This window comes from Micromys minutus, assembly GCF_963924665.1.
Source record: "Micromys minutus genome assembly, chromosome: 21".
Taxonomy (NCBI): Eukaryota; Metazoa; Chordata; class Mammalia; order Rodentia; family Muridae; genus Micromys; species Micromys minutus.
In genome coordinates, this window is record NC_137956.1 from 11,476,249 (window position 1) to 11,502,043 (window position 25,795).

Sequence of the window (25,795 nt, forward strand, 5' to 3'; positions counted from 1 at the left end):
TATTTATGATCTTTATTGAACAGTTTCAAACAAATCCAGAATAGGTTTCACATTTTGAGTCTGATGCGGAGACACTAGTTCATGCAGGAATAAATAGTACCCAGTGTGCTCCCTGGCGTGTGAGTATGAGGATGCTCAGGCACAAGGCAGTGTGCGTGACACATCTGCTCGGAAACCTGCTTGAAAACATGATTTAACTCTACATCACGGTTTATTACAACAAAAGTGTTCTTAACAACTTCAAAACAAAGTGCCCCAGAAATCAACTATTTTTTTAAATAAAAAATAATAATTTATACTCTTCTTAAAGGAATTCCAACAACTTAAAAGTAAGTTCCAACTCCAAGTATGTATATCTGCATGTATATATACATGTATGTATATGTACATATAACTTAGGTGTTCTGGCGCTCTATGCTTCTGCTCATGCAGCAGTGACATGCCGTCGAGGCGCTACAGAGGCCTCTCTGAGAACGCAGTATAGCTCCTCACTCTGGCGAAGAACAAGGGGGTGTACATCTTGTCAATATCAAAAGCACTCACTGCAGTCTCACCAGTTGATCTAGAAACAAAGCACAAAACCACCAGAATGAGGAAGTTCCAGTTTATTTAGTATCCCAGCATGCTTGTACAGTGTGAGCTTAAAGTCTAACAGTGGAGGCACAGTGTAAAACAGACCTTCCTTCAGAAACTATTTTTATTGGCTGCATATGACCCCTGCTTATATCATAACTTCATTATTCTTTTGGAAGTTCAGGTTGTTTCTGATATTCTGCAATTAAAACAATGTGCTATTCTTCATTATGACTTTCAACATATTCCTAAGAGAATTCCCAGGTCAAAGAGTACAATCTGTAGCCCTCGTTTAAACTGTTTCATTACAACAAAACTAATGATTTAGTACTGGATCAACAGCAAATGTGTGTGTGTGTGTGCATGCTGAGGAGGTCACTAATTACGCTACCACTCCTGAGGACACATCAACCACAGCAGAAAACTACAAAGACTGCAGTCATTAACAGCCGCAGTCAACACTGCTCTGAAGCACTTTCCTTCTGAAAAGCGAGTCTCACTGCCTACCGGGCCAAGCATAAACCTTGGCTTTTGGGTTTTCCTCTGGAAATTCTCTGCATTAGATCACAGACTACATGGGAAAGGGAAAGCCTGGGGTGTGAGGACACTGCCTTGCTGGGTAGGCAGAGACTCCACACGAGTTCTGAAGTCACTCACAGGGTGGAAAATGGGATGGAGAACGTTACCCCAGAGTCAAGACTGCAGAGCGGATTGGAACCCTGCTTCAAAACTTCCCTCTCAGAACTCTGGATTCAACCTGCATGAAGAGCCCAGACAGCAGACTTCTTTCAAGGTCACTGCCTGCAAACTGGCAGTCATGTGACCGGGTGTTTCCTTTCTCTGCTGTCTTCTAAACTCTTATTTCTGCACTGCTCTTTTTTGATGCTCTTAATTAGCTAATACAGAATAAGCCCTACCAAACAGAATTAAGACTTTTACATGGGCATCACCTACCTAATACATTTGGCTTTGGGCTACACTGAGCACCATTTTAACAACAGACTACTCTTTTAAGTATAATTTTTAAAATCATTGTATAATTCCTGAGAATGGACCCCAGCCTACTGAGACCTCAGCCGTAGGACGAGCGCCCCCTTCACTTCCGAGTGGGTGTGGGCCGTGGGCTTCCTTACTCCTGTGTTCACTCTTCCCTTTCTCAGGTGTGAGCAGGTCAGCCAAGGCTCTACCTCCTCACTCAAGCTCAATCTTCCTGTCTTTTGGGGAGGGTTGGGGATGGGGGAGGTGTTCTTTATAGTTTTACACTGTGGTTGTACTTTGTAAAAAGACACTGAAGAATTACAAACATACTGAGCTTCTCAAGCTAGACAAAAAGTCTACTTTTACGCTAGTCTTGGCATTCTTTTTGTAAAATTTTTCTTGTAAAATTGTACATAGTTATTTTGCCTATACATGTCTTTACAGCACATGTGTGCCTTGTACCTGTGCAGGCCAGAGGAAAGTGTCAGATGCCCTGGGACTGGAGTTCTAGACAGTTGTAAGCTAACATATGGGTGCTGAAAATGGAACCTGGGTCCTCTGGAAGATCAACAAGTGGCCTTGACTGTCACTGTCCCTGCATTCACCTACTTGTGAGTGATGTGACAAGAGTGGTGGATCCAGATGAGTTTGTTGAACCTCTGGTGGCCGGTGGAGCACAGCTGCAGTCCCACATGAAAGCTGTGATCTGCCTCTTGGACAGGAACACGGCGAAAATACCTGTATTTATGCTCAAGTGGCTTCTGTGAGAGAAAGGACTTGTGAGCTAGGATAGCGTTATAGGAATATATGATGTAAGAGTCACATTGCAAATAACCTAACAGTTACACACTGCAGGTCACCCTGAGTATCACATGGAAATCTGGGAGTGTTTGAAAGAATGGTAGGTAAACTACTAGGTTTGTTCCCCAGCACCATGGCTACTTCATGTGTTAAACACATGGCTGAAGAAATGAGGCGCTAGGGAGGTCAAGCAGTTAGCTAAAGTAACTCAGCAGGTCCGGAAATAGAACCTTTTATCTCCTTTGGTGAAGACTACCAAAGAAAGCCTGGAGTGGGGCTTGGCAGCTCGCATCGTAAATTTGAGTACTGCCAGGTCTACACGGCGAGTTCCAGGCCAGTCAGGTTACACAGTAAGACCTTATTATTTTTTTTCCTATACAGTTATACATAAAGTGTAGAGTACAACTCGTGTTTTATAACAGCAGCAGAACAGTTAGATAAACAGGTAAGATGGATTCACTCCAGCTGTACTTTTGTACACTGTGAACACTGTGATGGTACCCTGTAGAACACACCGACATGCCACAGGGGAATGCCTCTGACTGCAGCAGGAACCTACCAAAGGAGGCAGGGAAGCCAGTACCATGGGCCACGACATGACTCACACCTAAAACCCTGCACCATCTCAGTACATGACAATAGGAAGGGAGGAGGAACCCACAAAACCCACCACTTATATGGACACAGACAAGTGCCCAACTAATGTGACAAGTATGTATTATGTCTGTGATCCAGGACTAAATAAAACAATTTAGAGAAAGTTGCAAAAAATATTAGCTCTTCAATCCACTAAGAATCTAGAGCACTATTAATAGACTATGACATATGCTAGTAATCACACTGACTGGGCATTTATTCTTTCTTCACAAAAGCAAAGAGGAAAGCTTTTTCCCATTACAATGCTCTCTCTGCAAAAGTCTCCTGGCAGCGAGCGGCCTGGACAGGCAGCAGAGACAGAGAAGTCGGATGCAGGAGATGCTGGTGCCACATTCCTACGCATAAAGACAAACACACTGTTCTACATACAAGCCCAGCAGTTCCGGCAGAAATGCCAAAGCATTGTGTATTTTCCTAGCTGAGGCTGGGATAAGAACAGCACAGGCTCCACAGTGCATACTCACTTCTTCTTTTTTCTTAGTTATCACAGCAAATACTTTGGTCTGATTGTCTGCATCTTGTGACAAGCGGTAATGGCCCAGCAGAATTGCATCCGTTCTAAAAAATAAACACACCTTAAATCAATCAGTTATACCTATGTGCACAACCTAGGAAACTGAGTAGCAGCACCATGTACTCAGAGTGCCTGCAACAGTACTGGGATGAAAATGAGCTTGCACAGGCTATGCAGGAAAGGCTTCCAGAGGCTCCCCAGCCCCGGTACTGCTTTTATGACATATATTATTAAGTCATAGAAACACTGTCTTAGGTAAAATATGAACATCTGTACTAGCTAGAAGGCCATATAGAAACACTACCTGGTGCTCCTGGTTCTTAAGCGGGGAACAATGGATGGAGGCTCCTCGGGGGTTGTCAACATCATCACATGGCCATCAGGAAAGAATCTTATGTATCTACATAAGAAGAAACAACACCAAATACCGCCACACACCGTATAAAACATGTCCTCAGTTTACAGTCTCTACACTTAGCTGTAGCTGTGAAACCCAGACTGAAACACCACCAGCAAAGCATGGATGAGACAGGGAAGCAGCCAGGCCCGAGCATCAAGCACCAGTCCACACAGGAGAGCTGAGGCCTGTAACTCCTTGGGGGTCTGCTGACCTTTCACCTCACTCACCAAATAAATGTTAACCTTGTCTCTTTAGGTCTGTGTTTTCCTGGGGCACTAACTAATGCCTGACGAAAGCAAGACCCAGTAACTACACAGTGACTACACTTACTTCTCAGCCTCAGACCCATGTGCTGAACAAAGGCTGGGACAAGCCTTATATGTTACAACCAGGACAGAGAAAGGGGACTTAGGAAGGTTATTAGGGGCTGGAGGGATTATGACATTTATAAATAACCTTTAGGTTTTTGAGTGCAGTTCAGTATTCGATTAAAATACTGAAGACCATTTTGTGGATAAATCATAAGCAACAGAAAACAGACCAAATGACTGAGATACTTGAGAGAGAATTTTCCACTCACTCAGTTTACAACAGTTGTACCTGTAATATTCCACTTGGTGCCAGGCTCTATAGAAACCATCAAGAGACTGCTCTCCCTGGCGAATATATGTGGTTTTACTGATGTACACTCCTATAAAAAAAGTTGCTTTAAGTACATGAGTAAAACTTAGGTCACAATCATGCAGCACATCCTGCTCCATCTTTAGTGTTGCCTCCTTCAACTGTGTTCATGTGCACTTAGGCCCATTACCAAAAAAAAGAAAACTATGTTTTACCAAAATTACCATTGTAGATCAGGATTTCTCCTGAGTTCAAGTCCAACTTACCATCAAACCGAACACGAGGCCGTTCTAAAAACATCTCTCTCCAGGACGAGTATGGGACAAGTTTCATACAGCTTCTGCCCCATACTTTCAAGCAAGCCTGACGCCAAATTTCAGGGTCTCTAGGTAAGAAACCACAGCATCAATAAACGGTAAAAGCTAAATCCTTCGAAGCAAATGAATATTTGAACTATCATGCATTTATTTTTAATTCAACAATTATTTTTGGGCACCTGCAAGACACTGTGTCAAGGGGCAGGCAGAGAGCGACAGACAGGGTGAAGACCTTTGGTTTACTGGCGAGAGAGGAAAGTTCAGGTAGAGTGCGCAGTGCAAAAATCAACCACCGAGGTAGTTAGATAGGAATAGGACTGTTCAAGAAACTGACCCTTTAGACAGGCTGACACAGCAACAGGGAAGACTGTCTTGGCAGCAGCTGTGGTGTGAGGTTTGGGTTGAAGGTGGGCTCAGCACAGAGCTAGCAGGAGCACAGGCCGCAGAAGTGGGTAGGCCGTGCAAGGCAAGGAGGAGCCAGCACACCACTGCTGGCCTCTAGCCAGGCAGCACCAGCTTAGAGATGCATGTGCCAGAAGCTCTGCGCATGGCTATGCTTTCAAAAAGTAACTCTGGAAGAGATGGACTGAAGAAAAGGGACAGAGTCTGAGACATTATCATCGGAGCAAAGTCAGTGCATCCAGACAATAGAGGATGATAAATGACAAAGAGGCGACCCACTGTGCCTGGTAACAGACTTCCAACTACAACTTCTACAGGTCAGGGGCCTGGGATGATCCATTCTAAACCCGGAAGGAAAAGTAACCACTAAGCTGGAGAGAGGCCCCTGTCAACTGCCACAGAGGATCTGACAGCGAAGGGAGACCTGACGCTCCTGCAGCTCAGGCAGAACGCTGTGAACAGCATGGAAGGGGAGAGGGCTTGAAACAGAGGGCAATGCTGAGGACGGAAGAGCCATAGCTCTGGGCTAGCTGCTGGGGACAGGTCTTCATGCTGTCAGGAAAGGCAAGTAGCTGCGTGCCAGCATCGGCTGCACGGCAGGCTGCCAGGTCTAACTGTCCTCACAGGCTCTGAGGTGACAGAGGAGGAAATGGAGCTGGGGACTGAATCCACACTCAGCAAGCACTCTATCACTGAGCTACCTAGGGGTTTAATACAACTTAAGATGCTTGCTGGGCCTATATGGTCCACGTTCCATAAAAACAAAACAAAACAAAACAAACAAAAACAAAACAAAATACGCCTTTGCCTTATGGCAGAACCCAAGCTGCAACAACAGCAGCCAATGCTGGACAGCCTTCTGCCTCAGGGACTAGCAGCCAGGCCCCTGATACTGGCAGAAGCCTTGGGCTTCTGTGGAACTCACAGGTACTCACTGAGCATTCTCAGATCACCAGTTTGCCACAGCTTGAGTCCTGTCTGCATTTACCCAAGGGACACTGGGAGGGTGTCCTTGTCCCACCTCTCTCTTGATATTGCAGCTGCTGGTACAATCCCAGCTTCACCCACGGCTGTCCACCAGAAGATAGGAAGGGCCCGGCCATTTCCAGTAGCTCTAGGATTCAACTATCAGGGTTCCACTTCCTGGTGCCATCTGCACTCTTGGGTATGGAGCAAGGTTTCCTCTCTAGCCTGTTGCCTTGATGTTAGCTACGAGTGCCAAAATTCCAGCACCATCCACCACTGTCTCTCAGAACTTGGCAAGAATCCTGATATACTTCCAACCTCAAATGTCCCCAAAGGCTGTGTGTTTACAACTTGACCCTCAGTTTACAGTGCTCCTGGGAGGGGACAATGTTAGGAGACGGATGCTACTGGTGCAGGTGAGGCACCGTGGAGTACCTTTGAGAAGACTAACAGGATGCTGGCTTCCTGTCCTTTCTTCCCAGTTAACATCAGGCTTGCAGTGTGCCACATATTCCAAAGCATTAACGTCTATCTTACTATCGGCTCCAAAGCAACGGAGCCAACTGACCTAAGGCCTTTGAAACCATCCACCAAATAACTTTTTGTCTATCTCACACGCTTTCTTCGTGAGGCACAATCACAGGCCCATCTATGCCTGCAGCTCCAGAAACCCAGCTATCACCACCCCCAAGAAACTAGGCAAGGTCTCTTCCCCGTTCACAAATTTAGTACTGCAGCTAAGGATGCAAAAAGCTTTGGCAATACCTCAGCCCATCTTACTCATGCCCTGCCGCTCCAGACTCTGACTACCAGTGCTTGCCCCACACAGCCTAGGAACTTTATACCTGTATTCCGCAGTTGCAGAACAGCAGGTATCAAAAGCACAGTCCCCAGAACCATGAATACTCAGCTCATAGGATCTAGCATGGCCACCACATTTGGTATCCTCAAGATTATGGACACCAGGGTCACAGAACTCTTACCACATGTGCCCCACAAAGCCCATGTGCATGGACCAAGCTGCTGGACTTGTCCCTTGAGATCTGGTTCCCACAGCTCCAGAAAAGTGACTGTCAGAAGTCCAAGTCCCAAAGCCACCCAAAACTGTCCTTTATAGAGAAGATGCCTTTTGCATCATACAACATCTGGGGTTACTGATACTGCAAACCCCATCATCAACTTGGTTTTATCCCATGGGAGCTAGGGAAGACTACATCCCATCACATACCTCTAAAACTGGTTGCTGACACCAAGGTCCAGGCATTTCCTAAATCTACCCTAAGAGTTGTGACAGGGGCTTTTTCAAATCCTATGGTTCAGGAACGGCAGCTACAGACATCATACTTCTTGGTATCACTTGCACTTGTCATGAAAGACCTAAGGACAGTCCCCTCAACATCTCATACGATGAAGACTATGGCAGATACGACAAGTCCCAGTGGAGCCTGAGAATACACATGAGTATTTGGAAGCCTGTGCCCACTGCAAAGTTGTCTAACTGACTTATGAATCACTGCAGTCTAGACTATTCACAGACATTACTGACATCAATCAGAACCAAAGAAATCACAAAGATGTTACACATTTAAGCTCCCTTTTAACCAGAGCCAAAGCTCTAGCTAACTCTATATCCCATCTAAAAAAAAAAAGACAAAAAATGTTTCCAAGAAGCACAGGAAACAAGAACAAAGGAAGATGAAATTACTTCAAACTAAAGATCTTTTCTGGGTCAGTGAGATGGCTCAGCAAGCGTGGTGTTTGCCAACAAAACTGATGCCCTGAGTGTGGCCCCTGGGATCCGATGGTGGGAAAGAGCTGACTCTGGGCTGTCTCTGCCTGCACACGTGCACTACACCGAGTGCATGCCCATATACATGTACACACAAAACACGTAACTGAATGTAATAATTTAAAAGGATTCTTTTTGCATAGCAAAGAAAACATCTAACTGTGGAGAGAGAGAGCCTACAGAATGGGAGAAACATTGGCCAAATCTGCACATGAAATGGAGTTGACACGACGAATAGGAAACTTTAAATACTCAACAGCGAAATGAATATGTAAACCAAACAACATCATTAAAGCATGAGCAATAAATCTAAAAAGATTTCTCAAAAAGAGGTATTTTAATGAAGAACGAGCACATGAAAGAAATGTTCCATGCCACTGATCAGCAGGTATCATGGACTCCCCTATGAAAAGCTGTAAGAGCATAAATCAGTGCAGAACATAGGGGTGTCAGCTGATGCCACAATCCCAGGAATGAGTATGTATCCAAAGGCAATGGGATCAGTTTGTTAAAGAGACACACACACCTTCACCTCAATGCAGCACTATTCACAATAGCTAACAACAGAAAGAAGAATGGGCCTTTAAAAGTGTAGTACATTTACACATGAGATACTAGTTAGACATATAAAGAATAAAATCCTATAATTTGTAACAAGTTGGATGGAACTACAGATCATTAAGTTGTGTGACATATTGGTGACAACTGCCTCATTCCTCACTCATTATGCAGAGTCTAAAAAAGTCAATCCTATAAAGATGAAGAGAACAATGGTGGCCAGGCTTATCTGCACTGGGAAGGAGCGTGAAGTGCTTTGAATATGCTTGGACCAGGGCGTGGCACTATTAGGAGATGTGGCATTGTTGCAATAGGTGTGTCACTGTGGACATGGGCTTTAAGACCCTGTCCTAGCTGCATGGAAGCCAGTCTTCTAGCAGCCTTCAGAGGAAGATGTAGAACTCTCAGCTCCTCCTGCACCATGCCTGCCTGGATGCTGCTGTGTTCCTTGATGATAATGGTGAACCTCTGAACCTGTAAGCCAGCCCCAATTAAATGTCGTCCTTATAAGAGTTGTCATGGTCATAGTGTCTGTTCACAGCAGTAAAGCCCTAGCTAAGACGGGGAGCAGAGAAGAGGTGATGTGAGGTGACTGATGGCAGTCACAGTGATGGCAAGAAGCGCTGTGCTGATACAACAGGGTGGATGTATATGAAAAAAGGACATTTTTTAAATTTCCACAAAAGAGAAGAAATTTACCAGGTATTGTGGCACATATCTGTATCCCTAGTATTGCAGAGGCTGAGGCAGGAGGATTCTGGATTAGAGGACAAGCTGTGCTATATAGTGAGTTCAATGCCATCCTGAGCAATAGAGCAAGACCTAGCTTCCAAATAACAAATGCTGACATGTGGTTTTATAAAGAGTACTTTCCTAGTACAAAAATGGAAGGAAATATGCTTAATCTGATTACATAGTATACAATACACATATATCAAACATTCCACAGTGCCATTAATATAGAAAAATTTTTACCTTTTTATGTATTAGCTAAAACAAAATAAAATTAAGGTACATGCTTATAGTACCAGGACTTGGGAGGCTGAGTCAGGAATGCTTTGCATATGAGACTAGCATATTACACAGTCAGTACCAAGTTAGATAAGGCTACCTTGCCTCAAAACCCAAAACAAACCAACAAACAAACTCTTAGAAACAAACAAAACTGCCAGTCAGACCTGTTCTCACCAGAACTGTCCTTCGGACACAAGGGAAAGATGTTTCCAGAGAAACAAAGATGTTCAAGGTTATCGTCATCAGACCTGCTAACAAGAAATACTAGAGGAGATTTTCTAAGATGAATGAAAATAGTACTGATATGGGCTGGAGAGATGGCTCAGTGGTTAAGAGCACTGGCTGCTCTTCCAGAGGTCCTGAGTTCAATTCCCAGCAACCACATGGTGGCTCACAGCCATCTGTAATGAGATCCGATGTCCTCTTCTGGTGTGTCTGAAGACAACTACAGTGTACTTACATATAATAAATAAATAAATCTTAAAAAAAGAAAATAGTACTGATAAATAACACAAATAACTCAAGTTTAAGTAAAAATGTAAACTATCATATCAAGAGTTCCAATACAGGGGTGAAGAGCACTAGCTGCTCTTGCAGAGGACCCCAGTTCAGTTCCCAGCACCCCTGTGGTTGCTTACAACTATCTATCTCCAGTTCCAGGGACTCCAAGGTCCTCTTCCAGCTTCTGCAGGCATCAGGCACACATATGGTGCAGATAATGCATATAGTCTAACATTCACACTGAAGTAAGTCTTAATTTTTTAAAGTATTCAAATATGGGGGGCAGAATCAAAAGTGTGAAAGTGTGTGTGTGTGTGTGTGTGTGTGTGTGTGTGAGATAGAGTTGCTATTAGCTTAAAATAACTAAGATAATTTTTGCAACTTTCATGGTAAATAAATGCCAGTACAAACCTGTAATAAGTACACCAAAAAAAAAAAAAAGACAAAAACAATGACAATATAAACCCTCCCACAGCCATAATTACCTTGTGTACAAGAGGGTTAACTTTCCTCTACAAGGCAGACAGCATAGACAGATGGCTGACTCTGGCAAATGCCCTCTTAGCTCCACCCATGCTGTGGGACTTGTACACCACACGCTTACAAACACAAATAAAAAATGTAATAATGACTTTTAAAAACTCACTGAAGAAAAAAATGGCAAATGGTAGCAACTCCAGGGAACAAGGAACTCTGCATATTGGTGGGAATGTGTATAGTGCAGTCACCACTGAGACTGGCACAGCGTCTCCTCCACACATTCACAACACACTCGTCGTATGGTCTAGCAATCCCACTACTGGGTATAAACCTTTTTGGAAAAAGATTTTTTTTTTAAAGCATTTACTTTTGTAACTGTGTGTGTGTGTTGTGTGTGTGTGTCTGTCTGTCTGTGTGTATGCGTGTGCCAGGTGTGTCAGTGCCCTCAGAGGTCAAAGGAGGGCATCAGATCTCAGAGCTGGAGTTACAGGTTGTTGTGAGCTGCGTTCCACAATGAAAATATATTTTAAAACATCACACTATAAACAATAAATACATTTTTTTTTCTGTCAGTCAAAAACAAATGCCCTCTGGTGGTTTACAGAGGAAGCGTTCTATGGGTCCCTGAGTGGAAGTGAGACCTTGCAGAATGTCACTGACTTACTGGGACCAGGAGAAACGGTGGCTAAATCTGTACAGCAATGGCTAACTGGAAATACATTTTAAGGATAGCACCGACACTGGAAGCAAGAGGCTGAGGAGATGGTCAGTGAGTGGTAGTGTGTATGTTGTTGAGTTGGTTCCCAGCATCCACACACTGCTGGGTGGACATGGCTGCCACACAGACACCTGACACACACATCCCTGTGGAGACACAGGAGCCCCACTGCAAGCTCACTAGGCAAGCTATCGAAGTCAGTAAGTTCTATGTTCTAGCCTGACCTGTCTCAATATGTAAGGTGGAAAAGGATGAAGGAAGGATCCTATTCAACTTCAGGCCGATGAATCTGTGAATGCTTGCGCGCACGCGCACGCACACACACACACACACACACACACACACCAGAAAATGCAAAAATTAATATAGTCATGGTTTTGATACAGCTCAAAGTATTTTTAAATCCCATTGGCTAAGGCAGCCTCTTCAACAAATGATGCTAGTTAAACTGGATACCTATGACAGCTACATGTAGAAGAATGAAGATACATCCTTATCTCTCATCCGGCACAAAACTCAACTCCAAATGGATCAAGGACCTTAGTCAAGTAGGATCTGATACCCTGGATGTGATCAAGGACAAAGTACAGAATACACTTCAATGTATAGACACAGGAAAGGGCTTTCTCAACATGACCAGCACAGTGCAAGCATTAAGACCAACAACTGAGGGCTAGAGAGATGGCTCAGCAGTTAAGGGCACTGGCTCCAGAGGAACCAGATTCAATTTCCAGTAACTACATGGCAGCTCACAACTGTCTGTAAGTCCAGTTTCAGGGAATCTGACACCCTCACACAGATATACATGCAGGCAAACTACCCATTCACATGAAATTTTAAAAACATTTTTTAAATGTTCCAAAAAAAAAAAAAAAAAAAAAAATGTAACGTAGTGAAACCAAAGAGCTTCTTTACAACAACAGCATCATCATCCAAGTAAAGAGGCAGTCTACAGAACAGAAACCATCTCTACCTGCTATACTACACATCTGACAACACCAAAATCGAGCAAGAAACTAAACAGCTCTCAAAAGACATAGCTGCAGTGTAGCCCCTGGGCCACTTCTCCAGTGTTCTTAACCCCAGAGCCATTTCTCCAACCCCAAAGTTTCTTTAACAATTACTCATTTTATGATGATATATTAAGTTTCATTCCTGAAATTTCACCTTTTTAAAAAATCAAACTGTCACTTCTCCCCACATACAGTTAATGGAGTGATACTGAGATTCACCAGTTTTGAAGGGTTGAGAGCAATCCAGTAACTACTGGATGGATATTGTGCAATAGACTAACACACAGACTTATTAAAAACCCAAGCTCTGGATAATTCAAATGGTTAATGTAAAATTCTAGATTCTAAATGGCATTGGACTATTTTTTAAATAATGCATTTGAATTTTAAGAACTACAGATATAAAAAAGTTCTAGATGCTAAAGATTCAGTGTTTTATGTAGGAAACCTGTGGAGGAACAGTTGCAAATAAGATTTCACACTGAACTGCCTCATTTTTAAAGTGTACAACAGTCTATCGAAGGAGTCAAAGCAAAACTCCAGTAAATCTAAAGTTAAATCAGTAACTCCTAATGGGGGTAGAGCTGTACACAAACACTGGGAATGTACTCTCCCTGCTACTTCTACTGAGCATGGAACTGTGGAAGCCGTCAGTGCACCTGTATCTGCCACAGTGTGCTGTACTCTGGAAATCTAGTAAATTCTTAACTTTATGTGCTGTTATTTGAGAAAAATCACATTAGGTACAGCTCTGCAAATTTTCTATTTAAGCTTTTACTCAGAACATAAGCTTTGGGGGTCTTTTGGAGAGGTGACAAAAGGCTATCATTTTTGACTTCACTGCCTGAGTCATTTCTAGAAACCAGTACCTGGCACAGATATAGAATCCTCTGCACACCAGTGACAACTGCTCTAACGATCTGAGGTCCAAGTCACTTGATACCACCCATCGGAAGATGTACATCAGCACCTCCATAGGCAGGACTGCAACAGAAAATCATCTTCAGTGACGTCCCTTATTCTTAGAGCATTCGTGCATCTGAGAGACCCGTAAGCCACAGCCGCCGGCGGCCCAGACACAGACAGGTGCATTAACTAGCCAGCAGCGAACAAGAGCTCCTACAACACAGGGGGGCTTCACTCTTCAGCTAAGATTTAATACTAAAAACCATTATCTTATCACCAAGATATATTAAAATATGGAAAATTAGTGATGCTTACATTTAACACTAAAGCTATTTTTATTTAAGAAAATTTTAAACAATCCTCCCACAAACAAGCAGAAGGTAATATATGAACATGCTAACTCCTGAACATTTATCTTCATCTCGGCCACTGAGCACTCTGGCTGATGTGTGTGGCCCCAGTGTTCCTCCAGCTTCTAAACGGCGTCCCTGAAAAATGCGTGGTGTCCCCAAACACCTGCATGCCCAGGTCTGTTGTTTCAGATTCTGAAGAGCATAGATTTGTATCTATAGCTACTTCTGTAGTAGTTAAATCGACATCATCTAGGTCACTAATCGCCTGACTTCACCCTGAGGTTCGAGGGTTTCTGAGTGACAACAGCCAAGGAGCCACACCTGATATGTGAGTCTGGCTGGTCTCAAGCTCAGGCTGACAGAGTTTGAGCACAGACTCCTGAAATGTGAGCTGATGCTGGAAGTCCGACAGGAGATCGGCCATCTTGCTGGCGTCCTCGTTATCTTCGATGCTGAAATGAAGAGGAAAGGAGTAAACTGAGTCGTCAGACCACTGGAGCAGACAGCTTAAAACTGGTCTTCACAGCACCTTCAAAAATGCTTAGAAAGACAATCTAAAATACCAACTTCCTTAGTACTTCTAAAAGATGTGCTAATATGTACCCTGCCTTGTTGCAAAGTATACCAAGTTTTCCAAAAAGGTTTTGGTCATTATCCAAAGAGTTAAGATGTTTAGGCTCAGGTGCTGAGATTTAATTAGTTCAATTGTGGAAAGTTAATGAGTTAGTGAAAGAAACAAGTGATTTGAAATTTTTGTGTAAGTTCTTTAGTAAACTTTTGTCTCTATGAACCTGTGCACCATGCCGAGCCCTCAGAGGGTATCAGACCATCTGGAACTAGCATACCAGTTTTGAGCTGCCATGTGGGTGTTGGGAATTGAACTCTGGTCCTCTGAAAGGACAGCCAGTGCTCTTAACCACTAGGCATCTCTCCAGCCTGTATTTAGTGGTCTAATCCCTTCTGACTGTATAAAAATAAAATGCCATTTGAGTTGCTACGTTTTCTAATAAAAACTGTCTTAACTTGTCACCCTACCCTAAACAGTAAACTATCAAACCTGAATGAGCCTTAGAATCTACAAACCATCTGCGATATTCACAGCTGCAAGGTTCTCTCAGCTTCCCAGTCTGGGAAGTTAGGCTTAAAGGTGATCAGTTACAAAGACTTTCTATGAAGTTAGGAAAACAGGAAGGACATGTTACAATACAGAAGCAGATATGGTCGGTCTTAGAAAAACAGAATGGCCCATCTACCAAACCCTCGGCACAGATGGCAGCGGTGGTACACACCTTTGATCCCAGCACTCAAGAGACAGAGGCAGGCAGATCTCTGAGTTTGAAGCCATCCTGATTTACAGAGCAGCCAGGGCTACACAGGGAAACTGTGTGTCAAAAACAATAAAAATTAAAATTAAAAAGCCCTCCCCCCAATTCAAATGAAAACAAACAAACAAGCAAACACTTCAACGGAGATGAAACTGTCACCAAAACAGAATCTTCAGGACTTCCCAGATTTGGTATAAGGCTGTACAAACTTGACAGATCTGGTAACCCAAACCTAACACATATAGTAACATAAAGGGAAAAATTTGGTAACACAAACTTGTAAGATGTGGCAATACCAACTTGACTGAATTCTTATGTACCTCCCATAACATCTGAGTTTCTATACATTTTTTTTCTTAAAAGCACCTAGCAAATACTTACAAAATTGACCAAGATCCATGTCTAGGTGACTAAGCCCAAATGATTCACTTGCACATGAACTACTTCCCACTGTTCAATCTAATTTGGTGAATATGGTTCTAGGGACCACAACCGGGGCTTTGAGCATGCTAGGCAAACGCTATCTACCAACTGAGTGTATCCTTAATCCTGGCATGCTTATTTAAAACCCCACAAATAGCTTCACTTTTCATGTACCAAGGTGAGCTTTGGGGAAAAATTAGGCCAAAACAATTTTATAACGGTCTTGAAAGCACTGGCTTCGAGATCTCCTCTTACAGTTCTTTCCGTTGAAACCATCACTGCGGAATGGAGTGCCACCAGGCAGAGGGGACCCGGCTCCTCCAGATGATCATTTATGCCTTGCACCTATGCTTTTAGGCAGCGGTGTTTTCGAGGTTTGATGATGCTAATTCCAGATATACTGGGAGAATGAAATCACTATAGCTTAGCATTTGCCTAACAAGACGCCTTTTTTGAAATGTCAAAAAGATTCAAACACACAGAGACTAGTATAAATGAAGTTCTCCAAGCCCACCACCCAACTTCAAGCATTAGTAACATATTTGTCAACTAGTGTAACTACATTTTAGTACTTTCCACTTCAAATAGATTTTGAAAAGTTGAAATATATTCTTTAATAATCATCAATTTAATTTTACAAACTTTAGTGACCTTGTTTGTTATAGCTATTTAAAATGTAAATCTTAAAATGTCTCTAATTAAACAAGCCTGGTTATAAATATGGACACATTAAATGCAACAGTAACAGAACAGTGCCACCTTCTTAGCAGGGTAAGAGTCAGAACTGCAAAGTGCTTAACTTACAAACTTTACATATTACTTTCTGTCAAGTTAGATACGCACTAGCTGCTGCCAACGCCATCCCCATCTGGAGACCGGGTATAAGTGATCTTGAACTCAATATCAGGTACTAGCTGCATAGCCCGACGGTAGAACTTGATGGCTAGAAGAAGAGATAAAGCTAATTAGCTATGGCCACGCACTTCTCTCACTTACTTTGACTGCCGTTAACTGTGGTTGGCAGACTTTATGAACAGCTGAATACCACAATCCCGCAAACATGCATACTGAACAAATATCTCCACACCATGCTGCTCAGTTCTTTGTGTTGTTGTTGTTGTTATTTTGGGGATTGGGGCGCATTTTTTGTTTGGTTTGGCTTGGTTTCAGGACAGGGTCTGTATAACAGGCCTGGCTATCCTAGAACTCACTCTGTAGACCAGGCTGATCTTGAACTCACAGAAATCCACCTGCCTCTGCCTCCCAAGTGTTGGGATTAAAGGTGAGCACCACCACCACCCAACCAACTTGTTATATCCTGTCATGTTTTCTGCATCTTCTGCATCCTGAGCAGATGTGGAAACCTCACAAATTAATGCAGACTTATGAAAGGGACTGGACCAGTTAGACGCTTAACATGCAGATAAAAACACCAGAAGAAACTTGCAAATAAATATAATAACTTCAAATAATGTCATTTTCTATGTGTTTTCAAAAGACTCAACCTCAAACGTTTTTTTTCATGCTTTTTAAAACATTTCGGTTACTATAATTACCACCAAAAAAAAAAAAAAAAAAAAAAAAAAAAAAAACCTTACTACAGACTGTTGAGCACGACCCCTCTGTTCAGTGTGTGTTTTCTATCCTACTCCTGTCACCCACCTTCTCCCTGGAGGCAGAACCTAGATCACGTACTGCGCAGGGCAGGCAAGGACTCCATCACTAATACACTTCTACTGGGTTTACAGAGACAGAAGCTTTGGTAAACTAAAAGTCAGGCTTAGATTTTACCTTTTGTATTTTATTCATCTGAAATATTTTCCCACGTGAAAAGAACACCACATGATCTTCATCAGTGAGCCACCAAAACAAAACTAAATACAGAAAATGTAGCTTACTCATCCTACAGACATAATACTACCCTACAATGTATTTTGTACTTATTTGTCTTAATAAATTACTTTTGTGAGAAAGGTCTTTACTATGTAACCTGGCTGGCCCCAGACCTGCAAGGATCTTCTAGTCTCAGGCATACACTACCTAAAAAAGGATTTCAAGTAGGAGGAGGAAAGTGTCTTATACCAAATAAATTCCAGTACAAAAAAGTACTGATCACTAACAAAGAGTGCAGGTCAGAAGCAGAGCTCTACCTTCATAGAGAGCTCCATTCTGTTCTTCCTCTACTGCCTTCAGGAAGAGTTCTCGAGCCTGTGAAACGAGAAGGTGAAAAAAACTTTGAAAATCTGTATGGTAAGTGGACGAGCCAGGTGTGGCGGCAGAAACCACAATCCCAGCCCTGGGGAGGCAGAGGGGCAGGGGTAGGAGTCCAAGGTCATCCTTATGTGGGGGCAGCCCGGATTCCATCAAACCCTGTATAAAAATAAGTAAATAACAGTAAATTTGGAGCAGAAAGACAGCATTCTTAAATGGTGCTGTAGAAACTGCACATCTAAAGAAAAAGAATGGAATTTGACCTAAGCTTCACAGCTTACATAAAAATAACTCAAAATGAATATGAACTTAAAAGCAAAATGCAAAACTTCAGGAAAATGCAAAAAATCTTGGGGACCTAGATGGCTCTTATATGTGGGCCATGAAAGGAAAGGTGACACATTCTGCCTCATAGAGACTCACGACTCTGCGGGGAACACCTGCTGGATGTGATGGTGACAGCCCCCATGTTTGAGGAAGACTGTAATGAAATGGCAGGCATCAGGCAAGCAGCTGCCAAGTGGAGACCTTCCTGTGTGAACAGCTACAAATGCTCCTGATGAGGTGATGACTGACACAGCTGATGCTTAGTTTAAAACCTGAAAACAAACACCCGGTGAAACCTCCCAAAGACAAGGAACCCAGGCACCTGGTTAGGTGGCAAAGGCCTAAGGAGAATGAGGCAGGGAGATCGCTGTAAGTTCTAGACTTTTCTGGCCAACACGGTACATTCCAGGTCACCTAGACTATAGAAGAAACTGTTTCAAGAAAAATAAAATTATTTTAAAAGGCGAAGACATTTTACTCCCACCTTTAGGGCTTCTGCTGTAATTTTTGGACATCGATGTTTTTAGACTAAGGGAAACTTAGGAAAAAAAGTAACAAACAGTATAGGGAGGTGGGTGACAGGAAAATAGGCTTGTACTAGTTACTGTGATAAATGTGCCACGGCCGACACAACTTGTAAAAGAAAGTTCATTTGGGTCATGGTTCCAGAGGTTTGGCATTCTCAGTGGCATGCTGAAGGAGCAGGAAGCTGAGGGCTCGTGTCTTTAACCGCAAGCAGGAAGCAGAGTGCAAACTTGAAACGGCCCGAGTCTTTAAACTTTCAAAGCCCACCTCCAGTGACATACTTCCTCCATATACAGAATCATACAGGATCACCAACCGAAACACTTACAAGTACAGGTAAGATAAGCAACAGTGCTAGTCAGTGAAAATTTTCCCACATCAAAAAGACATTATTTTGCTTTACAAACCACCGCTCTGTCGTGAAACTCGCTGTGTATCAACAAGAGTTAAGTTACTTTGTTAGAGCATTTCAACACTTAACTTTTCTTCCTTTGCCAGTTCCTGTCTTCCTTTGGTGTCTGCAGCTGCTTTCAGTACAGAGCTTCTTCCTGCTCTGCAAGGCCGAGTTTCTGCATTACTGGAACCTACACCTGGGGTAAGTTCAAACATCCACTGAGCTCTGAACATCTGGAGCTGCGTCTGCGACAGAGAATATTTGAGGACTCATCATAGAAGGCAGTGAAACTCTGGAGTGAGTCACCAACCTTTCCAATATCCACTTCACTGTACACTGTTGCAATTCCAAGACCAGAAAACAGCCTCTCTCTTTTAAAAATCAAATACCTTATAAACATACTTTTAAAAAATCATTTTCTGAGGCAGACAGACCTCTGAGTTTGAGACCAACCTGCTCTACAGAGTAGTTCCAGGATAGCCAGGGCTACACAGAGAAACCCCTGTCTCAAAATACAAACAAATGAAAACAAAAACAACAGCAAAAGGAATCATTTTCTACTTAAAACATTAAAGAATGAATACCAGAGAGAAGTCTGTCCATATGGTAAAAAGCCTAAAAATACTGGAGCACTAAATTTTAATTAGAATTGAACTATAAAATCTGCCCTTATGGAGGGGCAGATTTTATGTTACTGAACATTTGTTATTAATGCACATCTAGTAGGTAATAAAAAGTTACTAAAAAGTTCTATAGGTCAGGAAAAGTCTTTTTTAATAAACATTCTATAATCCAAAAAGAAAATTCTTTTAAACACAGGTCATTTAAATACAAAACACAGAAAAAGTCAATCCTCCTATGTGGTAAACTTTTAATGAAGAAATTGTTACCCCAACTCTTGAAAACAGTCAAGCTATCACCCAATGTAGGTACTACCTCAGCAGGATCACACTAGTTTCCTGCTCCCCACCCAAGGACTTGGCTTTTGGGGAGGAGAGTCCATCCTCAGAACCCCCATAGGACTAGCTCAGGAGGTCCATATAGACTGTGGGCAGCCAGGCTTCCTCCTTCGCTGTCTTTCCCATCCTCCTCCTCCCAAGGCCTTGACCCTTTTCTAAAAGGGTCTAAAGAGTAATCTCTACTTCGCTGCCTTCTTTCTGAGGGACTCAAGCCATTGTACATCTCCTGAAAAGGAGGGCCACTGCTAGTAGAAACATGAAGTATTTCTGGCTAACTTTCTAGAAAGGAGTCTTATATATACTTTAGAAATACTCTGCACAGCGCTTGCTTCCCAGTCTTCTAACATGTTACACTTACAGCATCCTCTCATGTTTCTGTTATTTCCTGAGACTTAATTTCCTGGTCAATTGCTTTATCAAAAGGGTGAATATTTTTAATTTTGATCCACATTGCTCGTGTATGCGCCAGAAAAATAATGGTTGTTTTTAATCTCTAGTGTAATGTGTGTTTTCACAGTCCAGACAAAAATGAACATTATTCAGCAAATTACTAATTCACTGAGTTAAATTATTAATGAGACTTATTACCTCGTCAAATATTTAACAACCACTCGTATTTTTCCATTAACTGTCTGTTCACCTCTGTCTTGTATTCCTCATTCATGCACATGATCTATACACTGAGGATTCTAACCCTTTGATCACATAGCAAGCAGCTGTTCTATTTCTTTCACCTTTATGGTACCTTTTCTTATAAACAGGCTTTAAACTTTCAAATGACCAAATCTCAAACTTGTTCATTAAGAGTTATGTGTTCTGAGTCATGCTTAAATATTACTTTTAATACTTTAAACCTACATTCTGGGTCCAAAACAACAGTTAGGTGGGTAAAATCACCTGCTGCCAAGCCTAATGGCCTGACCTCTATATCTGAGACCCATGAGCTAGAAGGAAAGAATTCCACCAATTGTCCTCTGACCTCCCCACAGGCATTGTGACACATGAGAATACCACACACATGCACACACAAATAAACAAATGTTAAAAATTTAAAATATATATTGAGTTTCATAGCTACAGTTATTGATATATATATTTTTATAAAAAATATGGTTTAAATATGTTATAAAAAATATCAGGGGCTGGAGAGATGGCTCAGCAGTTAAGAGCACAGACTGCTGAGTTCAATTCCCAGCAACCACAGGGTGGCTTACAACCATCTGTAACGGGAGTCAGTGCCCTCTTCTGGTGTGTCTGAGGACAACTGCAGTGTGCTCATACACATTAAATAAATAAATAAATCTTAAAAATAAAAGAATATCAAAGCCCAAACTCGGCCATGGTGGTGCACACCTTTAATCTCAGCACTCAGAGGCAGAGGCAAGAGTTCGAGGCCAGCATGTTCTACAGAGTGAGTTCCAGGACAGCCAGGGCTCTGTCTCAAAACAAACAAAAAAACACAAATATTTGAGTTCAGCTAAATTCCACACAAATAAGCACTGATAAAAGCTCTCAATCGTGACCAACTTCTACTTAAGGGAGAAGAGTTCAACGCAGAACTGAAGACACATGCCTGCAGGTCTCTCTCGGCTGGACTCTCATTTCCTTCATCGCCTACTCTGACAGCGTCAGAATGACAATCCTCCTCCGCTTCTGCCTGAGAACAAACCAGAACAGCGTCAGAAACTGTAAACACTAGTTTCCCTCTGTGATCTTCTCAGGCAATTGTTAACTAATACACCTTTGAGTTTGTGGGACCCACTTTGAATATCAAGGCTGCACAAAGTTCAAGTTATGGAGGCTGAGATGTTTCATGTCAATGAGATACAGTTCCTTCTCTCTGGGTATCCAGTTTGGTTAAGTTTAAGTAATACCAATAAAAAGGAAATTGTGCTTTAACTCCTATAATACTGTAGAATCAGTTCTGCACTTCCAGTTGACCCAGGCTCAGTTCCCAGCACCCATATGGTGACATACAATCAGCTGCCTCCAACTCCAGCGGATACAACGTCTATTTCTGGCTTCAGTGGTCATGACATCTCAGCCAGGCATGGCATCCCATGCTTTTAGTTTCCACGTTCAGGGGAGAGAAGCCACATCTGAGTTCTAGGCCAGCCTGGTCTATATAATGAGTTCCAAGTTAAGGAATACAGTGAAACCTTTGTCTTAAGAAGAGGAAAGAAGGAAGGAAAGAAAGAGAAAAGCAGCCCTTTTCCTTTTCCCTATTTAAATGCTGAGGAACTGAGTCAGAGCGTTGCAATGTAAACAAGTATTCTAACAGAGCACTGAGCTATATCCCAACCAAACTAACCTATTTTATCTCTAGTAAAAACCCAATCTTTTACATTGGAGTGGCTTCAAGTGGAATAAAGGTGGACTGAACAGAATGTAGCTTTGGGCTTAATAAATGTTTCTGTTTACTATTACCATCATATACTTTTAGTCTCAGTAAGTTAAATAACTAAAATGAATCCTTGGGAAAATAAAGTATTGCCTAGTTCAGTCTGTTAGCTAATAACTAATCAGCAAGGGAGCTTGCTCAACACTCAGCATGACCAGTCTTACACAGAAACATGCCAATGAGGGAAATGACCTTGTCGGCTAGCTAGGAACAACAACTGAATTTTATTGCCTCTGGTCTCTACACACGTGTAGAAAGTTACATGTACACTTTAATACACACATGTACCTGCACACATAGGGAAACACATATACATATCACCGTCACCCCCCACAAAAAAGAAAAGACAAAAAAGCAATTCCACCTAGTCCCAAAGACAGTAGACAGTAACTTTTATTTTGGCAAATTTTGGCTCTAAGTTATTTCCAGGGGAGAAAAGGTTTTGCCACCACTGATCTTTGAGCACAGCAACCAGACACACTTGTACCACGTAAGTACAGCAACATAAACAAGCTCTGCTCATTCCTTATCTCTGGCAACCAGACTCAAAGCAGGGAGCCTGTAAAACTTGACTAGTTGGTAGAGTGAAATCCTTGGTGCTCTGTAAAGTTACTGCGGTGAGGACATACATGAAAGAAGCATTTGTTCTAAGTTGGGAGTCTGGGTTTGGACAAAGGGTGGACAGCTGCTCCCCAAAGGATCCCTGTGTAAATAAAGGTCCTCAGGGTGGCACTCCTGGAGGTCCAAGGAACCTGTAGGATCTGGCCTAAAGGAAGGGGAACAGTTCCTGCCATGATGTGCTGTTTCATCAGAGGTTCAAAGCCAGGGAACCACTTGGATCCCAGAGTTGATCCTCCAGACCGTGGGTCAAAATGAACTCTTTATAAATGATCTCAGGCATTTTTTTTAAAAGAATTATTTATTTTATTTTATATGAATTCACTGTAGCTATCTTCAGACACACTAGAAGAGGGCATCAGATCCCATTACAGATGGTTGTGAGCCACCATGTGGTTGCTGGGAATTGAACTCAGGACCTCTGGAAGAGCAGCTAGTGCTCTTAACCTCTAGCCCTATTTTATTGTAATAAGAAACTGATCTACCTAGGAAATACAAGAGGGACTTTGAAATGCATGGATCCCACTAAGAAGTATACTTCTAAGAGTCTGGCTTATCACTGCAAATCCTATAGGTAATGAGAGAGGACCTGAGTCCCACAGGGCACGTTTTTAGTAAGACCTTCTTGCTGTTGCTGGGCAGTCAGACTAAACTAGCCTTATCTGAAGAGCTCTCCTGCTCTGGTTGGTTGTTGATAGTCAATGTGCTTTTCTGGACCTGGACTGCCACCCTCCTGGCTTAGCTGCATCTACTTCAACATTCAGGTAAGAGTTCAAGTCAGCAGCATTTTCTAGTTGTCTTTTGTGCTACCCTACAAACACATTCACAGTGAAACGATTTGTCTCCCTCAGTACACTGAAGGCAGAAACGCATCTTGGTCACAGCTGGTACCTTTAGGACCAAACACACCACATGATTCTTGGTAAAAAGCCAGCCTCCATAGTCTTTGTTGGTTGAAACAAGGTCTCATTCTGTGTAGCCTAGGCTGGACTGAAACTCAACACGTAGCCCAGGCTGGCCTTGAGTTTGCAATGATTTTCCTGCCTCAGACTCCTGAATGCTAGGAGGAATTTGTGTGTGAGCCACTACACTGTGATCTCCTCCTTTTCTTAGGAGAGAAATCTGTGAGCTGGAGAGATGGTTCAGCAGTTGAGGACTGAATAGTCTTCCCGGGGACCTGAATTTGGTTCCCAACATTCATGTCCAACAGCAAAAGATTGGAATTCTCTTCTGACCCCTGTGGGCACCTGCACATACATGGCATGGTGTCTTGGTTAGGGTCACAAATGCTGTGATGAAACACCATGACCAAAAGCAACTTAGGGAGGAAATGGTTTATTGGGCTTACATTTCTACACCGCTGAAGGAAGTCAGGATAGGAACTCTAACAGGGCAGAACTCTAGGAGGCAGGAGCTGATGCAGAGGCCATGAAGGGGTGCTGCTTACTGACTTGTTCTTGCATGGCTTTTTCTGCCAACTTTCTCATAGAACCCAGGACCACCTGACAAGGGATGGCATCACCCACAGTGGGCTGGGCCCTCACCCATCAATCAATTAAAAAATGCCCTACACTTTTTAATTTGAGCCACAGTTGAGGCCCTTTCTCAACTGTGGCTCCCTCCTCTCAGATGACTCTACCCTGTATCAAGTTGACATGAAACTATCTTAGCACACAACGATTTAAAACATTAATTTAAGAAGAGAGAGATCTGTAAAGAGAGTTGGTGATTTCTGGGTCATCTTTTCAGATGTAACATTTGTGATTAAAAGTTTATCACAGATCGCTGTTTATAGGTTTGGTACTGAAGATCTGGTACTGTTCCAAAATCCACACCATGCCACGCCAGTAAGAGGCTCAAAAATAACTAGGTGAATACAGAATGCCTATCTTAGAACAGAATTTTGTTAACCTTGATTTTGATAGTAAGAACTGGAATTTTACTACACTTGGTTGATTTCAATTGAAATAAGCAGGAGCTTAGTTAATTTAATATTCACCACATTATTTTAGTGGGCTAATTTCTTCACAGACTTTAGAGATTAACTAAACATAAAGGTTAAGGGCATAATCCTGGTCAGAGGACTACTTTTGAAAGTTTAGAATAATCAATTAGTGTGTTTTCTGTGCGCCAGTCTAGTTGCATAAAATAAACCGTTCCAGCCATTTCGAGTAAAACACGACAGCCACATGAGTGTTCTCCCCGTCAGTCTGGTATCCTTCATTCTTAAATCATTCAGCCCTAGCCAGAGATTACTTCCTTAAGTCATTGCAGAGCCTACCATGCAACAGTCCCGTGAGACCCGAGTTGTCACACCTGGAGCTTAGCGCAGTGGCTCCGTCCTGCACAGCAGAAAAGCGGCTTAGGCCCTCGCTACCACGAAACTAGGCAGGAGTATCTCCCAAGCCCAGTTTGCCAGGACTGTATGCCAATATCCTACCGGCGCCACTGAAGCCTCGGGGACGTGCGTCCCAAACTCGGAGCTCCAGAATTCATCTCTGAGCCGGGCTGCCAGAACATGAGCAATCAACAAGTGTCTCCGCTTGCAGGGGACCACCTCCCTCGTGCAGAAGGCAGGACAGCTCACCTGAGACCCGACTCCCGGCTCGCACAGTCTCGAGCGACCGAAGCGGGCCTTTCCTTGGCCGTCCGTCAAACCCTATCCTCACCTGGGGCCACCTCCCTCTCCGATTGCCCGGCCCTCGCTGCCCTCCCTCCCCGGTTACCATGCTGGCGGCCGGCCTGCCCAGTCGAGGGGCTCCCCGCGCCCGGCTCCCGGAGGGGTGGCTGCTGCCCGGTGTCTACTCCTGCCCGTCTGCTGCAGCGCGGCTTAGCAGAGTTCTCGGTCGGAGAAGCGCACCAGGCAGCGGCAATAACTGCGGGCCCGGCGTACGGCAGCCATCTTCGTGGGACAGGGGGCCGGAGGCAGGCGCGCTGCGGCGGCCCGGGACTCGAGCTGCGGAGGGGGGTCGCCGGTCGTCAGCGGAGGCCGAGCACCGAGGGAGGACCCGAGCGTCCGCCCGGCAGGAGACGTCTGGACGCCGCCGCGGA

The 25,795-nt window shown here is 43.2% G+C and overlaps 1 protein-coding gene across 1 annotated transcript; it reads right to left on the minus strand.

The window, feature by feature from the left end:
• On the minus strand, window positions 1–25,795 carry FBXO9 (F-box protein 9). Its single transcript, XM_080934736.1, has 13 exons — window positions 25,471–25,795; window positions 21,299–21,382; window positions 18,853–19,011; window positions 17,460–17,517; window positions 16,153–16,252; window positions 13,883–14,013; window positions 13,172–13,286; window positions 4,811–4,929; window positions 4,524–4,614; window positions 3,828–3,923; window positions 3,474–3,567; window positions 2,161–2,312; window positions 1–562 (listed from the first exon to the last, which is right to left on the minus strand). Exons 1-13 carry the CDS (start codon window positions 25,471–25,473, stop codon window positions 454–456), a joined length of 1,311 nt encoding a protein of 436 aa, XP_080790862.1. The 5' UTR covers window positions 25,474–25,795; the 3' UTR covers window positions 1–453.

What these genes read in the sequence shown, in the direction of transcription:
- FBXO9 (XM_080934736.1), bottom strand. An exon ending in GATGGCGTTGGCAGCAGCTA is followed by an intron (nt 14,014 to 16,152) that starts GTGCGTATCTAA and finishes TCTTCATTTCAG; the next exon opens with CATCGAAGATAACGAGGACG. An exon ending in TAACTAAGAAAAAAGAAGAA is followed by an intron (nt 2,313 to 3,473) that starts GTGAGTATGCAC and finishes TTTCTCTCACAG; the next exon opens with AAGCCACTTGAGCATAAATA.